Source organism: Phyllostomus hastatus, unplaced genomic scaffold (assembly GCF_019186645.2).
Source record: "Phyllostomus hastatus isolate PE091 unplaced genomic scaffold, TTU_PhHast_1.1 phas_scaffold_193, whole genome shotgun sequence".
In the NCBI taxonomy this organism is placed as follows: domain Eukaryota; kingdom Metazoa; phylum Chordata; class Mammalia; order Chiroptera; family Phyllostomidae; genus Phyllostomus; species Phyllostomus hastatus.
The window spans coordinates 9,859,795-9,882,270 of NW_025334015.1; the positions used below are offsets into that span (position 1 = coordinate 9,859,795).

At 45.7% G+C, this 22,476-nt stretch overlaps 1 protein-coding gene across 1 annotated transcript in view; it reads right to left on the reverse strand.

Moving 5' to 3' along the window:
• Window positions 1–5,712: 5,712 nt before the first annotated feature.
• BARX2 (BARX homeobox 2) overlaps window positions 5,713–22,476 on the reverse strand; it is a 74,569-nt gene continuing 57,805 nt past the window's right edge. Inside the window, exons 3-4 of the mRNA XM_045860268.1 lie at window positions 20,706–20,790; window positions 5,713–6,709 (exon numbers count right to left, since the gene is read on the reverse strand). Of these exons, the coding sequence (XP_045716224.1) occupies window positions 6,443–6,709; window positions 20,706–20,790 (352 nt within the window). The 3' untranslated portion in view covers window positions 5,713–6,442. The remainder of the gene's footprint in view (window positions 6,710–20,705; window positions 20,791–22,476) is intronic.

Below are 22,476 nucleotides of genomic sequence, written 5' to 3' on the forward strand. Positions count from 1 at the left end.
CAGCCTCGCTGAGCAGGTGCACAGCCCCGGCTCAGCCCGCCCCAGCAGTACACCCTCAGGCAGCTGAGACAAAGGAGTGAACTCTAGACCCCAGCGTCCTGCAGGAGAGATGACACACGTCTTGATGAACAGGGTGATTCAAGGCAACTCTGAGGGCCCTTGTTACATTCTTGAGCTCTAGGAGAGGCCGGTGCTTGGGTTTCGGTTGTTCTTGGCCTCCTCACTGACCTCGGGCACTATTTCCTCCTCCTCTCCTCTCCCTCGTTCCTCCCCGCCTTCTCTTTAAAACATGTTTAGAGGCTTTTGTCAGTGAATGGCCTTATTCATAAAGCAGCAGCGATGACAGTTTGCAGAGCTAAATGGGCACTTAACTGTGTGTCTAATAAATCTGCTACAAAAATAAACAGAAGGGAAGAGGGTTTGGGAAAGAAAGGAGGTCAGATATGAAAGGAGCCCGTCACAGTGATTTACTGCAGCCCCTTAGCAAGCAGCGTCCGACCATCCCCTCCTGGCCACTGCTGACCGGCGGGATTCACTGGAGGCGGACAGAAGAGCAGCCAGGTAGAGGCCACTCAGAACAGAGTGGGATGGGCAGGCTGGGTGGCAAGAAGGGAGGCAGGGAAGGCCGCCGCAGCCACTGCCCACTGGTGAGGCAGATGCGAAACGCAATGAAGCCAAAACGGGCTGGTGCCCAACCGCCTTCCCTCTGGAATCCACACCCAGATTATGAGAGGTATTACCAGGATCTTTCTGCCCTCCCCAAGCCATCCTCCACCCAGGATTTGAGTAGCAATCTGGGATTAGAGGCATATTCAGGTGAATTCAGCAAACACCTGTTGTTCCAGTGTTAATCACCCTTCCAGGTGCACAAGGCACTCAGACACTTACCCTCTCTTAGCGGGCCTGGCCTGCTGAGGACCTGCTTCAGGATGGATATCCCATGAATCACCTGCCTTGCCCTGAAAGAACGCCACCTCACTGGTGAGGGCAGGTGTAAATACTGCAAAAACCTTGTTTCTCTAAGAAGATTCAAGCTTACTGAGGGTGGGGGCATATTACCACGCCCCCCACCTTAGCACTAGCACAGCGTGCCTCATGGACAGGTGTTGTGGAAATACCTGTTGACCTGAATTGTGGCGAACTCTGCTTATGGCTTCTTTCTTTTTTTCCCCTTTTATTGTTCTTCTATTACAGTTGTCTCAATTTTCCCCCATTGCTTCCCCCTGCCCCACCCACCCCCGCTCCCACAGTCAATCCCCACCCCTTTGGCTGTGTCCATGGGTCATTTGCATTTGTTCTTTAACTAGGCCCTTTCTAAGGTCAGAAGCTTCTGACTCCAGACGGCTCGGAGTCCCGCTCTCCCGTCACCGCCGTCTCTCCCAGTTCCCTCCACAGCTGGTGGGAAGGACGCCACTGCCCTTCCCGCCATTCTCTAGGATGAGCTCAGCTCCCTTTGGCCACCTCCACGCTTTGCCTGGCGAGCCTGGTCAAATGCCCCACCAGTGCACTGCCAGCTGCCAGGGAGCACTTGGGCCTGGACAGGGTTTTGACTTTTGTCTCAGACAAACGCCTCTGTGGGCGTTTGTCTTCCTCCCGAGCTGGCTGCTGCAATGCCGCCAACGATCCCCTTCAGGGAAACTCCCTGAGGGTCTCTTCTTCTTGGTGATACCTTTTCCCAAAGGGAGTCAGCGAAATGGGGGTGAACTGACCCTTGGTCATGGGGGCCTTCAAGGACGGGCTCCCCATCGCCCTCACCCTCTTGTCCCTGGGGAAACGGGCCCAGCATCCCTGCCCGTGGGCCACGGGAATGTTTCTGCAGGTGGCGAAGAGATTTAGCTCTGCCTTCCCTCTTGCCTCTGAAAGGTGCTGGCAGCCGGCAGCCCTCAGCCCCAGAGCCAATGAGTGTGGTTCCAACAGTGATCGATGGCCAGGGAAGCTGGGGCCTCAAGGCTGTGCGGCAGCGGGCTGTGCCTGCCGCACTGGATGTCCAGAAGGAGCACAAAACCTCTGGACATCCAGGGAGATGTCAGCAGGAGACCGGGAGTGTCTGGGACCTCGAATTGTCTGTCCACGGGCCTTCAGAGTCTGCAGCACGGGAAAAGGGATGGGGATGAAGAAGCTGCCTCAAGGAGTTTACTCTCTAACAGGAAAACAAAATGAATCCATGTCCTCTTTGGAAATGGGGCAGGCAGGACCACGGTGACGAGGACAAAAGAGAGCAACTGGTGAGATCAGACTGGAGAAGAGGCAAGGCTGACTAAGGAAGAGGTGGCCTCAAGTGCTTACGTGGGGAGGGGGAAGGGACAAGGGAGCTGGGGCAGGCAGGAACAAGGACAGGTGAGCACAGAGCAGGCTGGGGCGCAGCCTTGCGGAGCAGGACTGAGAGACTCCCGAGGGTGGGGAGCAGCCCCTGTGCCTCGAAGATGCCAGTCAGCAGGGCAACCAAGAAGAGCATGGAGGGGCTGTCGGCAGACAGACACAGAGCAGCAACGGCTCCTCCAGGCTTGAGGTAAACAGGCGATTCAGTGCACAGAAATCCCAAGAAACATGTTCGCTTTTGGTGCAAAGCACTTTTCAGCTCTCATATTTCCCACCTGTCAATGGAGCTTTCAGTTTTGATGAGAGGTAAGCCTTAGGTAGCACCTGCAGAAAATGGCCAGAGAATCAGGCAATCACTTAGAGGCAGACCTGGGCAGGAGAGATGTTGGGGAGAACCCTTTGCGATGGTCTTCACTCTGGTCCAGCGAAGTCCCTGCTGACTTTCTGCTGAGTGGACAACATGAAAGCAGGCTGACGAAGCACAACTCGTTGAGGAAAGAACCCCTTACCTGGAAGCCTGGCTCCAGCCCCGGCCGGAGCCAGGGCGTGGGGCATCAGAGTAGAATGAGGTTCACAGGTGGTGACTGGGGCAGGGGAACGCTAAGCACATGTGGAGGAGAATGGATAATCACAGAGGTCCCAGAGCCCCTCTCTAAGATCGTTCTAGAACTCACCAGTCTCTGAGAAAAATTTAAAACCAGTCTGTTTAAGGTCAGTTTCTGATAGATTTGTTCAGACTAGTTTGAGGGCCCAGGGCTTATAGCACGAGGCCCCTCGGCAACAGTTCGAAGCTCCGCAAACCCCTGTGGATGGTGGAGAGGCAAATCAGAGGCACGGTGACCGGGAACACAGGCTCGTTGGTCGGCGCCCTTGGACCCCTTCCGAGAGGCCAGCGCCTGCTCCAGGAGTTTTTCACTTTCTAACGTGAGAGACAGGAGCAGAGGCCCTATCCTTGGCTGCCTCACCTTGTGCTGCCCACAAAGCAATGCTCACACCCGCGCCCCCATCCCTGCGTTAGGACAAATTTGAACTACAGGGAGCAGTGTGCTGCTGAAAGCATTTCCACCAGCAGCAGCAGCAGCAGCCCCTGATAAGGCACAGACTTGTTGGTGGGAGGAGAGATGGCTGCGCATGACCACGGCCCTCGGCAGGCCTCTGGCCCTGGGCTTCGGCTCTAACTCTGATCCAGGGAAAGAGAATCTCTTTCAGACTCATGAGCTTCCTGTAAAACCAGAGGAAACAGCCTATTTCACAAGGCAAGGGGCAGCATCAGCTCAAAGGGCTTGTTAAAAGTGCACTCCACTCCTCACGGAGCAGGTCAGTTTGCCTTCGCCAGCTCCCTTCCTCTGGAAACCTTCAAAAAGCAGCAGCTGACCAGACCCTCAGATAAGACCCTGAAGCCTCAGGGGTCACCATTCTGGATGTCAGAGAAAGGAGAGAATACTTTTGTGTAGCGAGGCCCAAAAAAGGTGGAGATGACTCTGGGGGACTGAGAAAGAGGCTGAGAAGGTGAGGAAACTGCTCCGTGGAGGGAACTCCTGGGTGCTGGGGGTCACTGGGCAACCCTGTTCGAGACAGCATAGAACGACCTGTTCACCACAACTCACAGAGTACCTGTGGGGTTGGTTTCTGGGTACCTGTCTTGAGTCTCGGGAACTGGAGGAAAAAGGGAAAGACTGGGGTGGAAGGAGCAGGGCCTGGCACTGAATCAGTGCCCACTGGTCTCTGAAAGGCCCGGCCTGACCCATCCTGAGTCACAGGGCAAAGCCATACAGAGCTGAGGCAGGAGGACAGGCCCAAGGCTTATAAGTGCACTTGACCTTGGGCTCAGGGCTTCCAAAACAGAAGCTAACCCAAGGTCTTAAACCCTCCACTGAAATCCTTTCAAACCCAAGGGACAGTAAACAATACCAAAGATGACAGGCCAAGGACTCAGGGCTGGGAGTCGGACACAGTGCCCGGAACCCAGGCTCGGGAACACTGTGTGTGCACACACGTATCTGTGCAATGCCAGTCACTGCGGAGTAACTCAGATGCATCCAGGACAAGAGACTGGAAACCATCACGGAAAAGCAGAATCCAGCTGAAAGGCCTCTGGGGGCTGGGAGGAGGGGCTGAGTAGGACAGAACAATCCCTCAGGAGTGAGACTCATAGGCCGCCGACCCACCCGCTGACTCTGGCGACTGTGTACACTCTTTGGCCCGCAGGGACAGCACCTGGTAGGCGGATTGTAAAAGGGTACATGGAGTGGGCTAGAGGGGAAGAAGACAGCATTCTGCACACACCACACAAGGAACCTCACGTGGATGGCTAGGTGTGGTCTGCACAAACTGGTTCTCAAAGGCCAGATCCTTCCCTCCTTTGTCTATTCACGAGAGTTGAAGAAAAAACCTGCTTCCTCTTTGTCGATCTCAACTGCAAAAGCAATGAAGGCACTGCCTTAGCAAGGTCAACCCAGCAGTCACTTTCCGATTGTCCTGCTGATAGAGGCAGCCGGGTGGCCAGGGTATTGAAAACAAGCAGATCAGACCTATTTCACTTTGAAAAGAAGTAGATGCTTTGCTTTACAGAACTAGTGACAGGTTCTGCTTCCTAGCTGAGGCTATCATTCAAGTCAGTTTATACTTCCTGAGCCCCCACCGGCAGAGTGACCATGTAATTATTGTCATAATGGGCAGTCTGCAGGGTGGGCAGTCTGCCCTGCAGGACACCACATGTGAGCGTGCCAGGGACAGCGATCACGATAGGATGCGTGACAAACAGATGCGGAGTCAGCCTTCTCACTGTAGGCGGTCTGGAGCCTGCCTCTTCCTGGGTCTTCTGAAAAGTGGGGCAGCATTCTGAATTTAAAACGCCTGAGCACCTCACAGAGCACCTCTAGGCAAGTGACCCTTGAACCTTTCTTAGAAGTTGCAGAGCCTGTCATCCCAGTGTATGCTCGGTAGAGAAAGGTAAACAAGAAACCAGTAACAACGGTTGCCTGCAGGCACCAGAGGGCATAGGGTAGAGGGGGCGGGAGGGAAAGCAAGACTTCTTTTGATAGAGTTTGATTTTTGAAGCAAAGAAATTAATTATCTCTTCCAAAAAAGTAAAACCATTTTTGGAGCTGGAAGCCCAGAACGTACAGTACCTGAGAGCAGAGCCGCTCTGGCCGACAGCGGAAGGGGTGGTCGACAGAGCCGAGCCGCCCTGCTCCTTCCTCGCCCAAAGGCGGCTCGGTGTGTCTTCCATCGCTCTCAGCATTGAGACACCACGGGTCGGGCCCCATCTTTGCTTCTCTAGCTGGAAACTAAAACCCAGGGAGCTGCGCTCTGGGTCTGGGTCTCTGTTTCCGGAAGACACATTCAGTACGAGTTAAATGTACTCCCCGGAAAAAATGATAAACCCAACCATTTCAAAAGATTTATTTTAATTAAAAAATAAAGGTTATCTTAACATATCTGCATTGCAGCTTCAAGGATGGCAACTTAATGAAGCAGGAGAAACAAGGCTTATCGGCTAAGTCACCTGCCCATCTTAGAATGGGTTCCAAGGCACACATATCTTCAAACAAACAAACTTTATTCAGAAACAATTGTAGTATCTCAGAACTCCCTTCCCCCAACTCTTTCAGCCCGCCCTCACCAACCCACCCCCCTCACAACAACCAAAACATTAAATTCTCTTTTAAAACTACAGAAATAAGTGCTGAGTCAGCAAGGAGCCTGGGCAAGCTGCCCAAGTCCTCCCTGTGTTTCTGCTTGGATGACTGGCTGCCCAGAGGCTGGCAGGGAGAGAGCCCGGGCCACCCTCCAGCATGCCAGGTGGGGCTTGTGCCCAGCCCCCACAGCTGTCACCCCAGCCGGGACAGGCAGTTCCAAGGCACTGTCTCCCTTTATGCAGGGCACCCTGTGGCAAAAGTATCCTTTCAGGAAGAGAAAGGCCTAAGGCAAGGAAGTCTTCCTCAAATGCTTACAATGACTGATGATGACCACGCCACCAAGACCTGTGGGAGGGAAGGAGACAGGTGAACCCCTTCTCCCTCAGTTTACCAGGCTTCCTAAGAAGTTTTTCTCTCCCTATTCCGCTGCCTTCTCTCTTCCCCTTCCTCCCAGTCTCCCTCTCCCTTCAAAGGATTTTATTTTAGCTCGATGGTGGGGGTTCGGAAGAGGCTGCTGGCAACTCCTGCGGGGGGCCTGGGGTCTCTGCCACCTCCAAGGGGACATCGAGGGCTTTCGGTTCCTGCGTGTCACAGAGCTCTTCCCCGCCCCGCAAGGCTGTGAGGCTCTCCTGGCTCTGGGCCTGGCTGTTCATCTTCTCTTCGGCCTCGATCTCTTCTGAGGTGGGGATGGAGTTCTTCTTGGGACGACCTTTGGGTTTTGTGGGTGCTTCCTGTCCACCTTTAAGAACCTATACGGGAGAAAAATGGTCATTAAATCCAAGAAAAAACTCCTTCCGTCCACTTTACCACTCAAAGGCATCTACATCATTCCTGCCCAGCAGGGACAGAGTTTGGCAAAAACTACCTTCAATCTGTCACTCTAGACTACAAAGACATCTTCATTCCTGAAATGCTCAATGCACTTCATCACAATCATAGAGTCTGGCATTAAATAAAAGGATCACAAACACGTTTAAAAATCCAACTTCAATAAAGAGCAAAGAAATGAAAATTAAAATATTAATGTTGCACCAATGAAATTGACAAGTTAAAAGAAAAAAACATTTGTAGCAAGCAGGAAAATAAATACTCATACTCCGGTGTCAAAGCATAATTGGTATGACCTTTTCAAAGGGCAACCTGAGAATTCCAATCAAGTATTTTAAAGTGGGTATGCTCTGACACCAAAATTCCACTTCTACTGATTTAGCCTAAGAAAGTCACCGAAGACAAAATTTGATCTGCAAAAATAGTCATCACAAAGTTGGAATAAAGTTACCCTAAAGTGTCCACCATGATTGAATAGATAATTATAGTATATCCTGAAGGGAAAATATTCGATAACCATTACAATTACCATGTAGGAGAATGTTTAATACCATGGGAAATACTGATTTTTTTGTGTGAGAAACACAGGCTGTAAGCCAGCATGTTTCAGTTTGGGGACTTGATGACTACATACCACCCTGATCACAGTGTCAGGGTCATGAATAATTTTTAAATGTTTTAATAATATATCTTTTTCTGTATTTTCTAATTTTTCAACAATGATCATGTCTAAGTACTTCTGTAATTAGAACAAACTATTGCCCTGACTGGTATGGCTCAGTGGGTTGAGCACCAGTCTGCCAACCGAAAGGTCGCCGGTTGGATTCCTGGTCAGTGCACATGCCTGGATTGTGGCCAGGTCTCAGGTTGGGGGTGTGTGAGAGGAAACTGTTTGATGTTTCTCTTGCACATCAATGTTTCTCTCCCTCACTTCCCCTCTCTCTAAAAATGAAGAAATAGAATATTTAGAAAAAAAGAACAAATATGTTGAGATTTCCAGTCAAGATAGCAGAGTAGCTAACTGCTGTGCTCACCTCCTCCCAGGATCACATCAAAATTACAATTAAATTATAGAACATTCAACCTAATGAACCATTTGAAGACAAGCTGAACAGAAGTCCTATAACTAAGAAGATTGCTAGGATGGGTGGAGACTCGAAATGGGCTGGCCCCACACCCACGCACAGCAGTTGAGAATCAGGAGAGATATCTCAGCTACAGAGGTCCCTCCAGTAGAGCAAGGTGTCCCAGCTCCAATGCCAGCAAGGGGAGATCCCACAACATTTGACTGTGAAAATCAGCAGAGATTCTGTCCATCTGGGTGAGATGAAAGGCTGATGAAAACCCCGGTATCCCCTTATTTATTGATTTTTAGAGAGAGGAAGGGAAAGAGAGAGATCAATTTATTGTTCCACTTATTTATGCATTTATTGGTTGATTCTGGTGTGTGCCCTGACCAGAGGTCAAACTTGCAACCTTGGAGTATCAGGACAACGCTCTAACCAACTGACCTACCTAGCCAGGTCAACCCAGGTATACTCTTAAAGGGCCCATACACAGACTTGCTCACTCATGGGCACTCATCAAGGGCTCTAGCAGAGGGATACTGGCTTGGGAGGCACCAGAAACATACAGAGAGAAATTGATTTGTATGGCTACAGGGCAAAGGCTAGAGGGACAGCCACCACTGTCCCTGTGTTAAGCTGTCTTCCTACACTGTCAGCAGGTGGGCTCCATCTTTCCTGTGTTGAGCCCTCCTACCATACAACCAAATTTGTTTCTGCATTAGCCTGCTGAACACTCACTCCACCCTCATGACCCTGAGACCCCAATTCACCCAAATCATGCAATGCCAGAGGCTGTTCCAGCACCAGGCAGCCAGCCTTGGCTCACACTGCAATCTTTCAAAAGAAAAATCTCATAGATCCACAGCCCGCAGGTGGGTGGCACTCGGCCTTAGTGTGCCCTGTGCCTTTTGCTTAGTTGCCCCACACTCAGAACTGGTGCCAAACCTGAATCCTCATTAAACTGGTGATTCCTGAGACCCCCACCTCACCAAACTCATGTACTTCCTGAGGCTCTTTCAACAGCTGAGACTTACAGGTAGATGGCAGGTGGCAGCAGACTTGAAGGTGCCTCATGCTTTTTGCTGACTTGCCCCAGGTTGGGGACTGGTGGCAACAAAGCTCAGTCTGCATCATGGCTTCTCCTTGGCACTTCTAGGTCCAACACAGGCACCTATCAATTGTTGATTGCTTTGTAGCTTTACCAGGTAGCTCCAGGCCAGTCACAGGCAGCAGCTGAATGTGGCCTGCATTGGAGCCCCTCCTAAGAGGTTCTAGAATCAGTACACCCAGCAATTGGCTTCAGACCACAACAGAGTACCACCTAATTAGCTCCACAAGTGGCACAGCCAAAGGGTGGTCTCAGCAGGCACCAGAGCTTGCTGGGGAATATCCCCCTCCATGGAGCAAGCTCCTGAACAGCATCTTGTGCACTGTGGTGATGCCCAATCCTCACAACCAGTCAGCCTGAAGGTCCATCCTAGCCACTGACATGCCAACAACAATCAAGGATCTACTACACCAGGAGGTCATACACAACCCAGGACACCCCAGGAAAATCTAGCTCAGGTGACCAGGGAGACTGTGCCACTAAGCACCCATAGGTCACCTACTGCATGAGGCTGTCTTGCAGAAACCTAGAAATGTAGCAGCTCTACCAAATACATAGTAACAAACACAGATAGGCAGCCAAAATGAGGAGACAAGGAAACATGTCCCAAATGGAAGAAAAGGAAAAAAATCCGGAAGAAAAAACCTAAACAAAATGATGGCAAGCAAACTACCAGATACACAGTTGAAAATAATGGTTATAAGGATACTCAAGGAACTTAGTGAGAACTTTGACAAAGAGATAGTAAGCATAAAAAAGATACAAAAATCATTTTTTAAAAACCCAGCCAGAAATGAAGAATACACTAGAAGGAATCAACAGCAGATTAGATGAAGCAGAGGATCAAATCAGCAATTTGGAAGACAAGGTAGCAAAAAATACCCATTGAGAATAGCAAAAATTAAAAAAAAATAATGAGGATAGTTTAAGGGACCTCTGGGATAGCATCAAGCATAACAACACTTCCATCATAAGAGTAAACAGAAGGGGAAGGGAAAACAAGGGATTGAGAACCTGTTTGAAGCAATAATGACTGCAACTGTCCCCAACCTGGTGAAGAAAGTAGACACACAAGTTCAACAAGCACAGAGAGCCCAAGCAAAATGAACCTAAAGAGCTCCACAGAAAGACACTTCATAAATAAATGGCAAAGCTTAAAGAAATATTGAGAATCTTAAAAGCAGCAAGAAAAAGGCAGTTATATACCTACAAGGGGACTTTCATAAGACTGTCAGCTGATTTCTCAAAAGAAACTTTGCAGGCTGGAAGGGATTGGCACAAAATACTCAAAGTAATGAAAAACAAGGAACTACAACCTAGATTACTTTACCCAGTCAGGCTATCATTTAAAACTCAAGGAGAGATAAAGAACTTCCCAGACAAGAAAAATCTAAAAATGTTCATCACTTGTCAAACCAGTATTTTGAGAAATGTTAAAGGGACTTCTTTAAGAAAAGGGGGGAAACCATAAATACAAATAATAAATGTCAATATCAACATATTCATTAATAATCACTTTAAATGTAAATGGAATAAATGCTCCAGTCAAAATACAGAGGGTAGCCGAATGGATAAGAAAGCAGGATCCATACATATACTGTCTACAAGTGACCCTCTTCAGATCAAAAGGCACACATGGACTGAAAATAAAGGAATGGAAAAGATATTTCATGACCATAGAAATAAACAAAAAGGTGGAGTAGCAGTACTTATATCAGACAAAATAGACTTTAAAACTAAGGATCTAATAAAAGACAAAGGATGTTATGTAGTGATAAAGGAATCAGCCCAACAAGAGGATACAACTCCTGGAAACTCCTGCATCCAACATAGGAGAACATAAATATACAAAGCAAATCTTGATGGACATAAAGGGGAAGATTGACAATACTACAGTCATAGTAGGGGATTTTATCAACCCCATTGACATCAATGGATAGATCTTCCAGACAGAAAAGCAACAAGGGAACCATGGCATTAAATGATACATTTGACCACATGGATTTAATTGATATTTTTAGAGCATTTCACACCAAAGGAGCAAAATATATATTCTTTTCAAGTGCACATAAAATATTTTTCAGGATAGATCACATGTTAGGACATAAAACAAGTTTCAATAGATTGAAAAAGACTGAAACCATATAAGCATCTTCTCTGACCACAATGGTATGAAACTAGAAGTCAATGACAGGAAAAAACTGGAAGGCACACAAACATATGGAAGCCAAGTACCATACCACTAAACAATGAGTGTACTCAAAAAGTTGTAAGACATGGAAGAAAGAACTTGAAGAAGGTACAAATAAATGAAAGCATACACCATGTTCACGAATAGGAAGAATTAACATCACTAAAATGTCTATAGCACCCAAAGCAATCTATGGATTCAATGCAACCCCTGCCATTTTTTACAGAACTAAAACAAATAATCCAAAAATTTATAGAAAACCACAAGAGACCCAAATAGCCACAGCAATCTTGAGAAAGAACAAAGTCAGAGGTATCATGCTACCTGATATTAAATTATACTACAAGGATATAGTAATCAAAACAGCATGCTACTGGCAATCGGAAATGTAGATCAACAGAACAGGCTAGAGGGCCCAGAAGTAAACCCATGCCCCTGTGGTCAATTAATCTAAAACAAAAGAGGCAGGAACATATACAATGGGGTAAAGATAGTCTCTTCAATAAATAGCAAGGGAAAAAATGAACAGATGCATGCAAAAAAATAAAACTGAACCATCTTCTTACACCATATACAAGAATAAACTTAAAATGGATTAAAGACTTAAATGTAAGATCCAAAACCATAAAAGTCCCAGAAGAAAACATAGTAAGTAAACTCTCTGACATTGCTCTTAGTGATTTTTTTTATATATATCACCTCAGGCGAGGGAAACAAAGGGAAAAATAAACAAATGGGACTATATCAAACTAAAAAGTTTTTGTACAGTGAAGAAAACCATCAATAGAACAAAAGGCAACCTACTTAATAAGAGAAGATACTTGCCAATGATACATCTGATAAGGGGTTAATATCCAAACCTTATAAAGAACTCATATAACTTAACACCAAAAAGTAAACAATTAAAAAATGATCAGACCTGAATAGCCATTTCATCAAAAAGGACATACAGATGGCCAATAGACATATGAAAATATGTTCAACATCATTAATTGTCAGAGAGCTGCAACCTAAAAACACAATTAGATACAGCATCACATTTGTGAGAATGGCTGTCATCAATAAATCAACAAACAAGTGTTGGTGAGGATGTGGAGAAAAGTGCACTGTTGGTGGGATTGCAAATTGGTGCAACTGCTCAAAAAATAGTGTGGAGTTTCCCCCCCAAAATTAAAAATAGGAATACCATATGACCCAGCAGTTCCACTTCTGGGTATTTATCCAAAAAAACCAAAGCACTAATTTAAAAAGTCATGTGCTCCCTTATGTTCTTTGCAACATTATTTACAATACCCAAGGTATCAAATCAACCTAAGTGCCCACCAATAGATGATTGGATAAAGAAGATATGGTACATATGTACAATGATACTACCCAGCCATAAAAACAATGAAATATTACCATTTGTGATAACATGGATGGACCTGGAGGATATTATGCTAAGTGAAATAAATCAGACAGAGAAAGTGAACACCATACAGCTTCACTTATATGTAGAATCTAAAGAACAAAACAAATGAGCAAACAAAACAGAAACAAACTCATAAATACAGAGAACAGACTGACATTTCCCAGATGGGAGCTGGGTGAAGAAGGTCAATGGATTAAGAACTACAAATTGGTAGTTACCAGATAGTCATGGGGATGTAAAGTATAGCATGGGGAACAGAGTCAAAAATATTGTAATCAGTATGTATGGTACCAGGTGGCTATTAGACTTATTGGGGAGACCATTGAATCACATTTCGAAGACAAATGCCTAACCACTGTGCTATATACCTGAAACTAATGTAAAATAATACTGAATGTCAATTGCAATTGAATAGTTTTTAAAAGAATATCATAAAACATAGTCATATATTGTTGAAGGAAGTAGTAGAGCATAGTCAAATGTTCCAGCTTTGACAGTGAAATAATTGGGTCAAATTCTAACTTTGCTACTTATCAGCTTTGTCTTTGGAAGAGTCCTTTAAAGACTGAGCCTCAGTTTCCTAATTTGTAATATGGGGATAAAAATATCTTATCTCCCAGGGTGATGGAGAGGGTGACGGACAGATATGAAGGGCCAGAACTGTCCCGAATGGCAGATTTCTTCTGCCCAGAATGTACCTCACCCCCAGCACACCTGGTTAACTCGGCTTAGACAGCACTCCTTCTGGGAGGCTTCCCTGAGCTCCCGAGTCTAAGTTAAATGCCCTCCACAATATGCCCCATGCGCACCCTTACTCATTTTTATTTACCTGTCCCCCAAATCAGTAAAATGGCTTTTGCTGATTTCAGAGGACTTGTGCATTCATTATGCCAATTTGTGACTTTCACAAGAATAATGAGACAGTCGGGAATAATTTTAAAAATATTTTTGTTATTGGGTTGGCCAAAAAGTCCATTTAGGTTTTTTCCATGAAATAAAAGACACATTTTTCATTTTCACCAATAAATTTATTGATTTGGATATTCTGAGTACACCGGCTATCTCCTGCTATTGGCTTCTAGTGGGTAGAGGCCAGAGGCACTGCTAAACACCTTCCAATGTGTAAGGCAGCCCCACAGCAAAGAATTATTTGGTCAAAATGTCAATAGTACCAAGGAAATTCATAAACCACCTCTGACACGTTCAATCAGTCACAGCACCTTCTTCATGCACTGTACAAATTTGAGTGTCAGTTGCATTTTTACCTTTCTTGAAAGAATAAAGCATAATACACTGAAAATGTTGCCTATCTTCTTCCATCTTCAATATTACAATGACAGCACAAAAATTCACCAATTTTGCTAAGTTTTTTTTTTAAAAAATGCAGGCTGATATGACAGCTGTCACAATACAATTTAACACAATTGTTTTGAATGAAGCTAAAGACAACTAAGCACTACTACAGCTGCTGTATGAAAAAAAATGAACTTTTTGGCCAACCCAATACTCTGGGATATAGCAGATGCTCCTTCCTCCACTGACTCTGAATACTGGCTTGGTGTACTTGTAGATTTTCTGGGCAGCCATTGTGGGATATATTTTTGCTACTTACACACCTAGCTTACTCTTATCTTCCCCATCTGGACAAAGCTCTTTCACGGTATATCCTGCATCCATCCCTTGCTTTGTGCTCTCCAAGCATGTAACTTCCAACTAATTCTCTGTGCAGTCACTAAAGATTTGCTGACTATGTATTCCTGAAACAGCCACAGAGCTCTCCCAGGGGCTAAATTGCAAGAGTGAATGCAGTAATTTGACAAACAACAGTCCTTTAAAAAAAAGCTTTACTGAGACAGAATTCATATACCATGCATTTCATTCACTTATTGTGTACAATTTAGTGATTGTATAGTCACAGAATTGTGCGAGTATCACCAGAATCCAATTTTAGAACACCACCCCGCAAAAGAAACCCCGTGTCCACGAGCAGCCACTCCCCATTGTTCTCCAACCCTGCCCCTCAACCTTAGGCAACCACTTACCTGCTTTCTGTCCCTACAAATTTGCCTATTCTGGACATTTCATAGGAATGGAATCGTGTAACGTGTCACCCTTGGTGACTGGCTTCTTTCACTTCATGATGTTTTCAAGGTTCATCCATGTTATAGCATGTATCAGTATTTCATTCCTCTTTATGGCCAAATAATATCCTTTGTATGGACATACCACATTCTGTTTACCCTTTCTTCAGTTAATGGCCACTTCATAGACACTTGGGTTGCTTCCACGTTTTGGCTACTGTGAATAATGCTGCTGTGAACATGAGTGTACAAATAAATATCTATTCAAGTCCCTGCTTTCACTTTTTAAAGATTTTATTTATCTTTATAGAGAGGGGAAGAGATGAGGGATGAGAGAGAAACATCAATCAGTCCCTTCCTGAATGAGCCCCCGCCAGGGACTGAACCCACAGCCCAGCCATGTGCTCTGTGCCGGAGACACTTCACTTGGTGGGACAATGCCCAACCAGCTGAGCCACACCAGTCAGGGCCCTCTTTCACTTCTCCGGAGTATATGCCCAGAAGTGAAATTGCTGGCCCTTACAGTAACTCTATGGTTAACATTTTGAGAAACTTCCACGCTATTTTTCAAAGCAGCTACACTGTGTTACAGTCCAATCGGCAGTATATGAGAATTCCATTTCTCCACATTCTCACCAGCACTTATGTTTTTTTTTATTACAGCCGCCCCAGTGGGTGTGACGTGGTGTCACTGTGTCTTTGATTTGCATTTCCCTGATGACTAATGAAGCCGAGCATCTTTTCAGGTGCCAGCTGTGTATCTTCTTTGGAGATATGTCTATGTGTATTCAAATCCTTCACCCATTTTCAAATTTGATTCTCCTTCTATTATTGAGTTGTAAATTCTTTATATATTCTGGACACAAGTGTCTTACCAGATACAAAACTTGCAAATATGTTCTCCCATTCTGTGTGTTGTCTTTTCATTTTCCTGATGATGTCCTTCGCAGCACAGAAGTTTTTAATCTTGCTAATGTCTGATTTATTTTTTAATGTGTTATATGTGCCTTTGGCGTTGTATCTAAGAAGGTTTTGCCTAACCCGAGGTCATGAATATTTACTCATATTTGTTCCTAAGAATTTTAGAGTTTTAGCTTACACATTTAGGTCTATGATTCATCTTGAGCTGACGTCTGTGTACAGTATGAGGAAAACCATAAGTTCTCAATAAACACCTCCTTTTAGCTGGGAATCTGCTCAACCACTGACTGCTCTTCTCACCCAAACATGCAGATCTGAAGGGCCCTCTAACAAGGTACAGATGCTGACAGAATCCACCTTTGGGGAGAAAACATCCCTGTTCTTTTCCTCTCACCTAAGTCGGTATCTGATTTTGATTTCAGTGCAGCCTGTTGAAAGCACCTGAATGTGCCAAGATGGAACTGACATGTTGAAAGCAGATCCACTGGGTATGAAAGAGGTTATACAAAATTAAGTTGCCCCACGTAGTAATCATGTTATAAAAGGGCAGGCCTCAGGAAGCTACCTAATTGGCAAAAGAAAGTCCAGCCCAGCAATTAGAGAACACCACCCACACAGCTTGGATCAGCCCCACCTGGCTGTTTCCCTCCAGCACACACACACACACACACACACACACACACACACACACATCAAAACAATCACGCCATTTTCTAAATGGAATAAAACATCCAGTGCAAGCAATCACTAGGAAATAACTATACCCTTGGCTGCTTTCTGCACTCGACCTCTGGTCTCCTGCTTTCTAGCACACCTGAGAGATGCAATGAACTCAGGACCACCCCGCACCAGGAGCTGCACATTCTCATGCACCCAGTGGCCCTTCTCCCAGGACCCCCTCCTCCCCCATTATTCCTAGAGCCAAATTAGTCTCCTTGGTTGTGAGAGGTCAGACAACCCATTGCATACAAGGTCACATGTCTCTTGGAAAATCACCCAGCACAGCATCTACTTCCATTAGCCATGTCTGCTGATGGCCCTCGTCTGAGCTCTAAAACTAGGTATCCCAGTGACCTATTGCTAAGGATGTCAGGATAGAGCCTTTGTTTCTTTCCCAAGATGATTAGGTGGGGGCGAGATGGTTTGACTAGGGAGCCCAAAACGTCAGTGCAGGGAGGGGCCTTGTACCTCTCCCATTTCTCAGACAGGAACATGAGCAGAGTGGGCAGAAGTGGTCCATCCCAGTCAGAGAGCAAGCAGAGGGCAGGCCTAAGATTTAAACACAAAACCCTTGACCCCTGGAATCTAACACTCTTACCAGTATTTAACTGTGCGAATTGTGTGAACGGTGCATAAACTGTGCCACTGTTATATCTGACTTTCCAATATTTAATTACCCCATCTCCCAGCAGACCCCAGGCCATAGATTAATTACCCAGAGTGCTTTGTGCTCCTTTTTCTCCACCTTTATCTGCAGCTCCATGGAAAAGTGACAGCCCTGTAACCGCTGGCTGTTTCCACGGAGCTGAGAAGCAAGTGTGGATTCTCTGGCATGAATCTCTCCCCAGGACCTTTCTCCACTTGAGGATGGGATGTTCCACTATCCCACAAGGCCAGAGGCATGACAGGGGTGACGCTGGGGTGGGCGGAATGAGAAAGGACAAACACCCAGGACTGCTCTTAACCAGAGTCCCGGGAACCTGACTTATCTCTTCAGGCTCCAAAAGTCTGGATCTACTGGAGACATGAATTTTGCGAATTTCTAGCTAAATAATTTTAAAATAATAATAGTGAGAAGAAGAGTCCCAGCTAATATTTCTTGCTTATATACTATGCGGCAGGCACTGTTCTAAGACTTAGGGGGATTGGCTCAGTTAATACTACCACCTTATAAGGTGCATACTAAGCATTTACTGATGAGGAAACAGGTACACAGAGGTTAAGTAACCTGCCCAAGATTATACAGATAGCAGCTGGTAGCAATTTCACAAAATCTTTCATTATCTGGAGACTTTCAGCACAAAAGATGATGCAGGCACATGGCGTGGGACCCACCCAACTCTGCAATGGGGAGAGGAAGGTTATGTCCCTCTGGGTCCCCTCACAGAGCAGAATTCCATGTGTACTGTATTTCAGAGCTGAAAAAGATCTCTGATAACGAGGCTCTGTCAGTCTGTTGCAAAACACTGTGAGTCCTACTGGAACTAAAGCCAAACAGAAAGGGAATATAGTGTCCCATCTCATGTGCAAGCTGAAATTTACCCAACCCGCTATAGGTTACAAATGCTGACCGGTAAAAACTAGTCAGAGATGCTATCTTGGTTTTGGCAGCACTGTCCTTGGCAGCCATGTGAATAACTCTGAGAATCAAGCGCTAATCTTTTTCCAGTTCCAATTAGGTTACTAGCCTTGAGACATCTTTATTACCCAATTATCTTTTTCTTTTCCTTCCCAGTACCTGAAGAGATAGATAGCCTTGAAAGAGTTTCACCAGGAAAATACATGAAGCAATCAGGATTCCCCACAATGCCTTGCTGCTCTGGGGGTCAGAACTCAGACCCACAACTGAACAACATCCCACAAGTTAAAGTACTTCAAGTGCCCCCAGATACCCCTGTCCCTTTCTTCTGCCTGTGACACTCTTCCTACCTTCACTTGGCTCATTTCCATTCATCCACTAAGACCAATTTGCATGGCACCTCTTCCGTGAAGCCCTCCCATCTCCATGCTGCTTCTGAATCCTGTGAGTCCTTCTGTTATGACCCAGGCCACTCGGCATAATCCCTAGTTTATAGGTCTGCCTCCCCCACTTGACTGAGTACCTTTTCTAATTTTATTTGTTGATAGATGGGTTCACATCTGGTATTGGCACCTCTATCACCAGGGCTCACTAAAGGACCACTGAAGTTAACTGAAACCCTGGCACTTTCATTTCCTCAAGTGACCTGAATTTGGTTGGCCCAAGGAGTGCTCTCTGAGGTTGAGTCGGCTATGTCCCTTCCATCTCATTCTATGCGACAGTGATACCATCAGTAACCGGCCCACAACTGTGCCGGCAGCACAGCGGCTGGTGAAAAACAAGTGACATCACAGGCCAAGGCACACGCGTCGTCCCACGGGCACTGGGTGGTGCTGGCAGAGATGGCGGGCTGTCAGTTCGTTAATTGTCTGACTCATGGAGAGATTGCTGATAACCAATTTGAACAATGCCTCTGCCACTAGGGAGATATTGACTTCGATGACGATGATTGACAAGCAAGGAGGTGGGTGGTGGAACTTGCACAGAAAGCAGTGAAGGGACTTGCCCAAAATCAACCAGGGAGGGGCAAGCATGGGAACATGGCCGGCGTTTCAAATTCCAAAATCTGATTCTTCCAGAGATCAATCCCCCAAAAGTTCTCTGCCATGCATCTTCGGAGCATTCTACCAGTGTGAGTAACTACATATTTATGGAATCCCATGCATCCTTCAGTTTCAACTGCTCCCTGCAGCTGCCCCCAACACCTCTCGTCAGAACACCGATGGGGCACTAAATCTTTAAGTAAACAACCGGTACTTCATTATGTCACTCCCAACTGCTTGCTGGACCGTGATTCTTCAACTAGATCATAAATCTTATGAAGGGTTTTATTTTATTTCATTACTTCCTATCTCACCTAAGACAAGGCATGGTTCACAAGAGATGCTAATAGCATATTTGTTGATTCATGCAATGTAGGTTTGTACATGCAACCAGCCTCTCCACCCCACTTCGAGAGCATTCCATGAGCCCAGACACCTGCAGCTGAAAACTCTTCCCTCTTCAAGGTCAGGACCCCCCCAGAGGAAATCATGAGATTTGCCCAGAAATTCCTTTCAGGATATATAATAAATGCTGTCTTGTTGGCTTTTTTCTACTTTTCATTAATACTCATTAGTAATTTATTTTTTTCTCCTCATTAGCAAGCATAGCAAAAACTAAATTTTTAAGAAAAAATATTATTAGACAAAAACACAAAACTGAGAAAATATCTTAATACTTATTACCTGTTTGAAAATATCCATTAAATTTTTTTTGGGGGGGGACCTTAGTTTTCACCAGTAAAGGTGAAAAACATCATATTCCAGTCCCTCCTTAGAAAATATGGCTTGTGATCAGATGGGTTAGCAAACTAGAACATGATGCAGGCAGGCCTGGGCCACCCAACGCATGTGAGGGGAGAAAGGCTCAATAAGATTTGGCAAGGATATGAGAAAGGCTCACGTCAGAGGCCCTGGTCCCTGGTCCCTAAAGAACAGAGCAGAGCTTCTTCCCGCCGTCATCCTCCCTGCCTCTTCTCTCTGGGCTCTGACCTTGTTCCTAGTGGGTTACAAAACTGGAAATGAAACACTGAGCTACTTTGGAAAATTTTGATTTAACATGCCTCTACAAAGAAGCAGGGGTGGACTACTATGAAACTCAGTTCCTCAAGATGTAGACATTTATCCTTGTTTTAAGGTCCTATTTATTCTAACAGGTTCACTTAAAAAACAAAGATGGAACGATTTACAAGCTAGGCAACTAGATCCGTATTTGGGAAACCGTACTCATTCTACCACGCGCATCAGAGGACGCTGAGCGCTTGCCAATGTGCCCGTGCCCACCGCTGTCCTGGGGCATGGAATCAGAATGCTGGGGGGAGCCCGGAGCACCACTTTTTACCTGCCACCCAGGCTAGCCTGATGCACTCTGAAGTCTGAGAATCACTCACTGCATTAGGGGACACCCAGCTATGAGAACAGATGCGTCCCAAATGTCATCATAAACAAAGAGCACTGGCTTCTATTCTTAGCTACAAGTGGGAGGGGGAAGGAAGGTCTTTGCAGAGGCTAGCAGGTGGGGTTAAATCTAGCAAGTGAGAAGCTTGTGGGTTTTCACTTTCTGTTATTTCTAAGGAAACAGTGGAAAAGAATATCCTTCTGGTCAGGAAATCCAGCTCAGGAAGAGTGGCTTATCCTTCTGTTCACAGGGCCCCCCTCCCAGCCGGCACCATAAACGGCCTTCCCAGCTCTGGAGCCCAAACCACTGGCCGGTCCTCCCCGCCTCCTTCCCAGCCCTGCAGGAAGAATTTGTCCCGCCACGATAGGCACGTGGTTAGACTCACTCTCTTCTTCCTTACCATTTTCTTCCACTTCATCCTGCGATTCTGGTACCAAGTCTTCACCTGCAGTTGAGTGAGTCCCAGAGACTGGGCCAAGTCCAACCTAGAAGGCATAAGACACAAAAGAAAGATGAGGAAGAAGAGGAAGGGCAGTAGAGATGGGGTCCTGTTCACTGGCTCCAGGCACTGCTATCGAAATTCAAACCTGCCCCGTTAAACCATTTCTTCCTCAAGGAGCTGTGCTTTCTTTCCAAAAGCCCTATGGATGGAACTCTGGGAAGCTAGAAATGAATGCCCACGACCAAGGACTATCTACATTGGACCTGAAAATACTTTCTGAGCCTTCACTGCAAAGTCCTTCCTAACCTTACAGTCTTTACTATGATTTTATACAAACTGACGATTCTGACTCAGAACCTATACTGGCGAGGAAAGGGAAAGTCATATTTTCCTCACTCCAGAACCAGCTCAAGTCCCACCTCCTGTGCAGGAGCCTCCTGGACACCCCCAGCTCATGCAGGTTGTTGCCTCTATCCCCACCCACGGGTCAGTCACCACCCAGGTGGCTCCCAGTTCTCAGCTGGTCTCTAATTGCTTCACATCAGTTATTTCTGCCTCCCTAACTCAACTGCAAGAACAGAGTACATCTTCGGCTTCTTTTGTAACCACAAAAATGCCTATCATATTCTAACCCCAGAGCGAGAGCTCAGAAATGCTTTCTGATGGATTGAGTCACAGTAGCCTCCCTGAATTGTCATAATGCCAGATTCCAAAAGAACCAGTACATCTGCAGCCCCTCCTCCTCTCCAGTCTACTGCTAACAGTTCTGCATTTCTCTGCAGCCTTCTGAAAGGTCTTGAACGTCAAGGCCATTGCTGAGAAGTGAGCAGTTGAAGCAAACGCCAACCACACAGCAAATACTTCCCAGGTATTGCAGTGTCCCGGGCTCTGTGCTAAGCCCCTAGTGATGTTTTGTCTTGCTTATTCCTTTCACAATTCTGTGAAATAGGTATAATTATTCCCATTTTACGCACGACAGATCTGAGGCTCAAAGAGATTAGAATCTCTTGGAAACCATGGCCAAATCCTGTCAGCTGCTTGTGTTTGTAAATAATGTTTTATTGGAACACATTTGTTTCAGTAAAAGTTTCATTTGTTCACACATTGTCTGGGGCTGCTTTCATGCTACAACCTCTGAGTTGAGTAATTTTGACAGAGACTGTATGGCCCACAAAGCCTAAAATATTTACTCTTATTTTTAAATAGTTTATTTTTTATTGTGTTTTTTTCATTACCATTTATCCCCCTTCCACCTCCCTCTCCCCCCTCCCCCCATAATCACCATATTGTTGTTTGCGTCCATGAGTTCTTTCTTTATTTTTGCTGCAAACCTCCATCCCCTCGATCTTCCCCCAAGAGCTGTCATCCTGCTCTCTATCTGTGAGTCTGTCTGTATTTTGCTTGTTAGTTCAGTGTGTTTATTAGATTTCACATTTGAGTGAAACCATATGGCACTTGTCTTTCTCTGACTGGCTTATTTCACTTAGCATAATGTTCTCCAGGCCCATCCATGCTCTCGCAAAGGGTAAAATTTTCTTCTCTTTTACAGCCGAGTAGAATTCCATTGTGTAAATGTCCCACAATTGTTTTATCCACTCATCTACTGATGGGACACTTGGGCTGCTTCCAAATCTTGGCTATTGTAAATAATGCTGCAATAAACATAGCAGTGCTTATGTTCTTTTGAATTAGTGTTTCTCTCTGGCCCTGGACAGGAAAATAATGTGCT